Here is a 9,458-nt window from a genome sequence, read left to right as displayed (position 1 = left end):
GGCTGAAAACTATCTAGGTATAACGCGAGGATCCCCAAAATAGTATTGATGTTTGAATCATATATATATTCAAAATTGATTTGAACCTATCTACAAAGCTGATCAGTTTGGAGTATTAATGTTGCCAAATTAACATGAAGCAAAAGAGAAACGCCATACTTTGACTTGTCTGTTGGATCATTAGGTGGAGGTTTTTTCTACATCTTTGTTACATCAGTGCACACGTGTGATAGATTTCTCCCAAGCAACCTCATTTGACAAATCGAACAATATTTGGACTTCAAACCATATAAAATGATTCTGTTCCTTTAGCGTGTTTATAAATCAAATATGATAAGCTAAATAAATTGATATGACAGAGTCAAAGTAGGATATCGATCTCTCTCCTATATTAGATAATTAAGATAATTAGTTATCCTTTTACCATATAAGAATATAACATTAATTAAAAAATGTTTTTTTCAGGGGACTTTTACTTAATTTTCATGGTATGAGACTATGATAACCTTATTTAATTTTCAGGGGACTTTTATTTTTTTGGGGGATCTTAGGTGACTAACTTAAGATAAATGCTAAAGGCCCAACTTTTTTACCCAACAAAAATCCAACTTTTACCTTCTTTTTTTTTTCTAAAAAAAACAAAATGGAAAATGGAAAAAATGTCTAAAGCAACCCTATCTATTTTTTGCCTTTCTTTTATTTAGTATTTTTTTAAAAATAAAAAATGGTATTTTTCTTCATAATAATGACATTTTCTTAAAAAAAAATGACATTATTATGAAAAAAATACCATTTTTCATTTTAAAAAAAATACCAAATAAAAGAAAGACAAAAAATAGATAGGGTTGCTTTAAACATTTTTTCTATTTTTTTATCTTATTTTATTTTTTAAAAATAAATAAGGCAAAAGTTGGACTTTTGTTGGGCAAAAAAGTTGGGTCCCTATCATTCCTCCTAACTTAATAGTACTTTAGCAGCCATCAAGTCAGCCTGGGATACAGTATGATTACTTGTGTTTTGTACAGTAATTTCACTGTGAAATTCTTAAAATTTTAATGATTATTATTTCTATTTAAGTAGTTCAAATTTTATCATTTCAATATTTGTCACCTTTAAGAGTTTTAATTCATTATATCTCATTACGTTGTATTCTAAAATGATAAAATCTCAATTAAGTAGAGTTTTTTTTTTTTTTTTTTTGAAAAGAGTCTGTTTAAAAAAAATTAACCGGAAGGTTCTTGCTCAGCAAGTACAATATTCTGGAGACACAGAGGACTGTCATCAATTCAGACTTGTTCCAAAGACTTACTAAGAGCTAATTTCACTAAACTATGAGCTGCTTCGCCTCTCTTCTTACGTGACCAACAACGCAACTCTGTAAGCTATTGAGAGTAACTCGAATATCTTTTATTAAGTAGAGTTCATTTATCCAATAGGAAGATGTAACAATTATAAAGCTATAGCTGCTTACTTTTCTCCGTATCTTCTTTTCATTTTTTATTGAAATTACAAGAAACCACAAACAGAGAAGCCAAAAAGCTACTCTAGCTAGAACAAGCAAAAAAGGGATGGAACAGGTATTTGCCGTTACAAATGAGAGGAGGAGTGAGATGGGAAATAGGTGGGATTAATGCAGCCAGTGTGAATTATAGCTGCGACCCAAAAAGCCATGCGGTGGGCACAAAAATGTGAATTATAGCTGCAACCCAAAAAGTCACGTGGTGAGCATAGAAATGAGTACTTATGTGAACTATCTAAACTTTCCAAAGAGAGTCGGCAAGTCCGCAATCTTCCAAATAAGAGCTCGGGAGAGAGTTGAAGGGCCAAAATAAACCCCTATTATTAAAAGGAAGATACATATGTTATGTATCTTCCTTTTAATAATAGGGGTTTAAGAGCCTAACTAAAAATAATTGTTAAACATCAATCATGTATAGTAGCTCATACATGGAAATTGTAATGCTACTTCATACCATTGATCTGGTTAATTAGGACAATGCCTCAAACTCACAGCATCCAAAAGAAGGTCAAAGAGGATAAAAGTAGCTAAAAAAGGCATTAAAAGCTCCTAATTGTATTTAAAAATTATTGCAATTGCTTGAAATTCCTCGGAAATTGCATGGACCTTGATCCCATTTTCTCATCCTCACCTGATATAAGAAATCATCCCATTTATGAGGTGGATCTCGAATTAGCCGCTAATTTCATCTGCATATATCGTCACTTCCAATCGCAAAAAGCCATCTTATCCAAATTAATTGTAAATTATATGCAAACGGTCAACTCTTCTCCTAGACATAAAAAAAAGATATATAGTAACCGACATCGACCTTCACCAGTAATGATCATCATGGAAAAGATGAAACAATTTCTCATGCATTTAGATTCTGTACGTGAACAACGAAAGAAAACAAAGAGAAAAGGGTTGTATATATGCGCCTTAAATGAAGCGCTGAACCAACACAAAAGCATGGGATCATCAACCTTTGGGAAGAAGGTATGCTCTCTAATAATACTCTTCTTTTTGTTTGCTCTGTTGGTTGCATCACCGAATCTTGCTTCTAATGAAGAAGCTGATGCTCTTCTCACATGGAAAGCAAGCCTCCCAAAAGAAGCCCAGTCTCAGCTATCTTCGTGGACTTTGCTTCCCAAAAATGCCGCCAATTCTTCTACCAATCTCAATTCAACCACAAACCCATCATGTTCTTGGTCTGGCATTTATTGCAACCTTGTTGAAAGAGTCATCGGTATAAATCTTACATATTTAGACCTACAAGGTTCACTCCATGAATTTTCATTCTCGTCTTTCCCTACTCTCGAGTTTGTTGATCTCAGTACGAACTCACTCTTTGGAACCATCCCACCTCAAATCAGTTACCTCTCCAATCTTATCTATCTTGATCTCTCCATCAATCAGTTCTCAGGGAAAATCCCACCAGAAATTGGCCTGCTGACAAACCTTGAGGTCTTGAGCTTGTTTAAAAATCAGTTGAACGCCACAATTCCTCCAGAAATAGGTCAGTTGAGGTCTCTTGATGAGCTTGCTCTGTACAGCAACTCCCTAAACGGTCCCATTCCTTCTTCTTTGGGCAATTTAAGCAAATTGGCTTACTTGTACCTCTATGGCAATCCACTATCCTGTTCCATTCCTTCAGAAATTGGAAATCTTTCCAATTTGGTTGAACTTAGCATTTATGCCAGCAGTTTAACTGGTCCCATCCCTTATACTCTTGGAAACTTAAGAAGGTTAACTCTGTTGGACTTGTCTCAGAACAAACTTTCTGGTTCCATCCCCACAGAAATAGGACATATCGAATCTTTGAAGAATCTAAGCATTGCAACAAACAATCTTGTCGGTTCTATCCCGACATCATTATGTGACCTCGGAAACCTTACACTTCTCCATCTCTTCCAGAACAACTTGTCAGGTCCCATTCCAGAAGAGATAGGAAACGTGAAGTCTCTTGTGAGTCTCGACTTGAGAGAAAATAAACTCAACGGTCCTCTTCCAGCTTCAATTGGTAACTTGAGCAACTTAGAGGTTTTGTACATTCGTGACAACCAACTCTCTGGTTCCATTCCTCTAGAGGTAGAAAATCTCATGAAGTTGACAGTATTTCGAGTGGCAAGAAACCAATTCACTGGTTATTTGCCATCAAATATTTGCCGAGGTGGATTGCTTCAAAGCTTTACCGCAAATGGTAATAATCTCACAGGCCCGATTCCTGAAAGCTTGAGAAACTGCACAACTTTATATAGAATTCGTCTAGACGGGAACAACCTGACTGGAAATATATCCGAAGTTTTTGGGGTTTATCCGGACTTAGTTTACATAAACCTCAGCAACAACAAATTTTACGGGGAACTTTCACCAAACTGGGGAAGGAGCTCATGGCTAACAGATCTAGAAATCGCCGGGAATCATATCACCGGTAGCATACCACCTGAGATTGGAAACGCAACTCGACTACAAGTTCTTGATCTTTCTTCAAATTACTTAGATGGGGAGATTCCTAAGGAATTCGGAAGGTTGACTTCTTTGGGGAAGCTTATATTGACAAACAATCAACTTTCAGGTGGTATACCTTTAGAGCTTGGATCCTTGACAAATCTTGAGTATCTTGACTTGTCCGCAAACAAATTGAGCAACTTAGTTCCAGGATGTATAGGGAACTTCTCAAAACTGTACCACATGAATTTGAGCCACAACGAGTTCAGCCGTGGAATTCCGACTCAGGTGGCTTACTTGGTTCAGTTGTGCGTGCTTGATCTGAGTCATAACACTCTTGCCGGAGAGATACCAACGGAGTTCACAAACTTGAAAAGCTTGGTGACGATGAATATCTCCCACAACAACTTTTCTGGCATTCTTCCGAGGGCTTTTGATGACATGCATGGCTTGATGTCTGTCAACATAGCATTCAATGAATTATGGGGTCCAATTCCCAACAACAAAGCATTTCAAGATGCCCCGATGGAAGCATTGGAGGGGAACAAAGGATTGTGTGGCCAAGTGAAAGGATTACAACCTTGTCAACCATCCACTCCCAACAAACATGTCCCACAAAGGGCCCACAAGATCGTGTTCATAATCATATTTCCTATTTTGGGAGTACTAGTACTCTTATTTGCACTTACGGGAATTATGTTAAGAAAACAGAGAAGCTCGCCGAAAAAACCAGACGAGAATTTGTATCCGATATTAACCCTGGATGGGAAAATTTTGTACGAAGAAATCATAGCAGCCACCAGGGATTTTGCTGCCACGTATTGCATTGGGAGTGGTGGACATGGAAGCGTCTATAAAGCACAGCTGCCATCAGGAAATATCGTAGCTGCAAAGAAAATCCACGCCTTATGTGATGGTGATTATGTGGCTGATCGGAAAGAGTTTCTGAGTGAGATAAAGGCATTAACACAAATACGACACCGAAACATTGTGAAGCTACATGGTTTTTGTTCAAACGCACGGCACTCGTTTTTGATTTACGAGTACCTCGAGAAGGGCAGCTTGGCCGAAACCCTAAGCAAAGAAACAGAAGCTAAAGAGTTGAATTGGTGTAGAAGGGTGAATGTTGTAAAAGATGTGGCGCATGCCTTGTCATACATGCATCATGATTGCTCACCGCCCATTGTTCACAGAGACATATCAAGCAAGAATATTCTGCTGGATTCTGATTATGTAGCGCATGTTTCCGACTTCGGCACTGCTAAGCTTTTGAAGCCAGACTCATCCAATTGGACTTTCATTGCAGGCACATTTGGATATGTAGCACCAGGTAATTAATTGTACAAATTAGTTTATATATACTTCTGTCGATTAATTAATAAACCATATTATATTATAAAAACATTAAAATATTTTTTTGGCAGAGCTTGCTTACACAATGAAGGCGACGGAGAAATGTGACGTGTATAGCTTTGGAGTTTTGGCACTTGAAGTAATCAAAGGAAATCATCTTGGCGATTTCATCTCTACTGCAACTTTGTCTCCCTCTGGTAATTACATACAAATGGAGGACATATTGGATCAACGCCTTTCAACTCCCACAATTCAAGATGAGGACGAGCTGAAAAAGATTGTAACTTGCGCAACTGCTTGTTTACGTGCAAATCCACAGCGTAGGCCAACCATTAAGATGATTTCTCAGATGTTGTCAGCCTCAACTGTGCAGATTGCAAGCACGTACAGTTAAACCTGGAGAACTTGATAGGGTCTAAATCATAAGGATAGCTACAGTGTCCACTGCGAATACATGTACATATACTTTCTGAAATCATCCAATTTTTCAAGTCATTGTCATCCCAAAGTAGGTTTCCACGGTTCAAATATCCAGAAAATTACTAGAGTCTGATCACAAAACAGCCTCCGAGGAGAATAAGGATCATACACACCTAGTGCTACTTGGCTTAACTTTGTAATATGCTAAGATATGTAATTATTTTTGTAAATTAATTTAGATGTAGTTAGCTTATGTAAATTATGGTATTTCATAATAAATATGCATGACTTAGAGAGCTCCACTAGCGTTTTGCATGCTTATGAAAATAAAGAACTTTTCGGTCCCTCTAGATCAATCCCTAAAAGGAATTGTAATATAACTAATAATTATAGTTTAATATTTTTTAATTTAATTTAATTTTTTAATGTTTTTAATCATTTTAGTTTTAATTTTTTTTTTAATTAAGTATATGGACACGTGTCAATTTTTTAGGGGGGCCGTAGATTTTCAGCAATTTTTAAACAGAAATACCATCTGCATTTTTAGCCATTATCGAGATACTATCTGTACGATACAAAATGAAACCATAGAATATTGACTTATGTGGAGTCTATATATCAATGTCGTTTGTTTATAAAACGCTAGTTATTAAAAAAAGTTATACAATTGTATCACTTATAAAACCAAAAATTTCATCGTTTAATTATAAATTAAACATAAAGAATCCTAGAATTCCTGGCGTTTGAAATATAAACACGAGGAATACTTGGGTAAACATTCTTGGGGTACGGTTTACAGTAAACGCCATAAAACTCTACAACTTACAAAAAAAAAAAAAAAAAAACCTTTGCCAAACATAACCGCAAGCCAATTAGACTGCAACGACGACTTAACAAATCACAGTTCATGATTCATGAATCACGATTCAAATTGATAAAAATCATTATTATTTGATATTTGTTATGAATATGATGTTTGAACGACAACGTAATATAAATATATCATCAGTCTTTGTCTAAAATGCTTTTTGCTGCTTCTTTTTTTCTTTGGTATTGTGAATTACTATTATATTATGGAAACTAGCATGTAACCCGCACTATGTGCGGGATTCTTCATTATAATTTAATTTTAAAACTTAAACGCATCACATCTTACTTTTCATTATAAGTTAAAATATGTGTGTGAAAATACATACTAAAGGTTATACACCAGTAAATTACTGTACTGAACATGTATTTTTTTTTTTTGAAATGTACCAAACATCTACTTAATGAAAAGTATAAAAGAAAAAATAAAAATGGTAAGAAGGACACTTGAATTCTGATGATCAAAATATTAATAGAAAATTAGTAGGAAACTCTGATATTGTTGATGTGATACTTATTATATTGTAATATAAATAAAACCCATAAAGTTCTAATTATTTCAGAAAAAATACAGAGTAAAATAAATAAACTCTTCTCTCTTCTTTTTAATACAAAATAAAACACACATTTCACTCAATATTTAATGCAGTCAAATAAATTTCTTTCCACACTTCCAAAAAATGCTAGAAAATTCGAGTAAATCACAATAAAAAAAAAAAATCTAATAAAATATTCAAATGAATTAAAACATAAAATCTTATTGGTGTGATACCTATTATATTTCAATACAATGAAACTTTCTAGAGAAACAAACATAAAAATAATTAATTTGCAGTCGTGAAGAATTTATACATAGATACACAAAGATAAATCCAAAAATGATATGATTAGCGTTATACAAAAATGAAGAAGAAGTATTTTGGAAGGAAAATTCTTTTTGGTGACCTCTACAAAAATGAAGAAGTATCTATGTATCTATTTATACATAGATCCCCTAGCATATAACTCGCGCTATACGTAGGGTTCTTGATTATATTTGATTTTAAAACTTAAACGCATCTTCATTTTTTTTATTATTATTATTAATTACAAGCTAAAATAGTCATGTTAAAAAAATCAATCATCAGTACTCTTTCAATAAAAAGACATGCTAAAGGTTATATTTAAATACAAATAAAATTCACATAATTCTGAATATTTGAGAAAAAAAAAATTATGCATACAAAATAAAACAAAATCTTTCAATCAAGATTTAATGCAATCAAATAAATCATCTATCTTATTTCATTGAAAATAAAACCTATATAATTCCGAATATTAAGAAAAAATAAGCAAAACAATATTGCTTTCAAAAGTAGAGGAAAAAAAAAAATTAAAAATATGCTTGAAAATCGGACTAAATTACACAAAAAAAAAAAAAAAATCCATAAACATTCAAATGAATTAAAACATAAGACCTTTAATTTTAGTTTAATTTATATAAATTAGAATATTTTAAAACATTTCTGGTCTGGAAAAAAAAAAAAAAAGTTAAGAAGGATAATTACCTCCAAGTTTAATTTTTAGGCCAATAGATTATGTTTTTGTTAATGTTGGAGAGTGGAGAAAGAGAAAGATACAGAGGGAGAGAAAAAAGAGAAGAGATATTAATGTTGGAGAGTGGAGGGAGAGAGATGTTTTCTTTTTTTTTGAATTTAAGAGAGAGAGATGTTGAATGAGAGTGAAAGACTTGGAGAGAAAAGAGAGAGAGAGAGAGAGAGAGAGAGAGAGAGAGATGTGGAGAGAGAGGAAAAAAAAGAAGAGAGAGAGATATATGAACCGGTTTAAGAGAGAGAGATGTAGAATGAGAGTGAATGACTTGGAGAAAAAAAAGAGAGATAGAGAGAGAGAACAAAAATATGAACCGTTCAATTTTTAACTGTTCACTTTTTAAAATAATAAGTTAAAAAATGGGTTTACTCTTTAAAAAAATTGGACTTTCAATCAAGATTTAATGCAGTCAAATAAATCATCTATCTTATTTCAATACAAATAAAACCTATATAATTATAAATATTAAAAATAAAAGGCAAAATAATATTGCTTTCAAAAGTAGAGAGAAAAAAAAAACCTTAAAAATATGCTTGAAAATCTGAGTAAATTACACACACTCACAAAAAAAAAAATCCATATTCAAATGAATAAAAAGATCAGACCTTTAATTTTAGTTTAATTTATATAAATTAGAATATGTTAAAACATTGTTGGTCTGGAGCCAAAAAAGAAAAAAAAAAAAAAAAAAAAAAGAAAAAAAAAGTAAGGACTCCAATTTGAATTTTTAGGCCAATAGATTATGTTTTTGTTAATGTTGGAGAGTGGAGAAAGGGGCCATGATTCAGAGCACGCCAGGGAAAAAACATTTTTTTTTTTTAATATTTTGATAAAAAAAAAAAATTGCCGGCGTGCCAAGCACGCCGGTGTGCTCTTTATCTTCACCCGTGGAGAAAGAGAAAGATAGAGATGGAGAGAAAAAAGAAGAGAGATTTTAATGTTGGAGAGTGGAGGGAGAGAGAGGAAAAAAAAGGAGAGAGAGAGAGAGATATGAACTGGTTAAAGAGAGAGATACGGAATGAGAGTAAATGACTTGGAGAGAGAGAGAGAGACGTTGAGAGAGGAAAAAAAGAGAGATAGAGAGAAAAAAAATATATATGAACCGTTCAATTTTTAACTGATCACTTTTTAAAATAATGAGTTAAAAAATCGGTTTACTCTTTAAGAAGAATAATTACCTCCAATTTGAATTTTTAGGCCAATAGATTATATTTTTGTAAATGTTGGAGAGTGGAGAAAGAGAAAGATAGAGATGGAGAGAAAAAAGAGGAGAGATATT

General features: G+C 33.3%; 1 protein-coding gene across 1 annotated transcript; it reads left to right on the top strand.

Annotated features, from left to right (window-relative positions):
• Window positions 1-2,470: 2,470 nt before the first annotated feature.
• On the top strand, window positions 2,471-5,696 carry LOC132191031 (MDIS1-interacting receptor like kinase 2-like). The gene is made up of 2 exons (XM_059606050.1): window positions 2,471-5,279; window positions 5,374-5,696. The coding sequence occupies exons 1-2, from the start codon at window positions 2,471-2,473 to the stop codon at window positions 5,694-5,696; spliced, it is 3,132 nt and encodes a 1,043-aa protein (XP_059462033.1).
• Window positions 5,697-9,458: the final 3,762 nt, after the last annotated feature.

This window comes from Corylus avellana, chromosome ca8 (assembly GCF_901000735.1).
Source record: "Corylus avellana chromosome ca8, CavTom2PMs-1.0".
Classification (NCBI taxonomy): Eukaryota; Viridiplantae; Streptophyta; class Magnoliopsida; order Fagales; family Betulaceae; genus Corylus; species Corylus avellana.
Note: the sequence above shows the minus strand (reverse complement) of the source record. Positions and strands in the feature narration are given on the sequence as shown.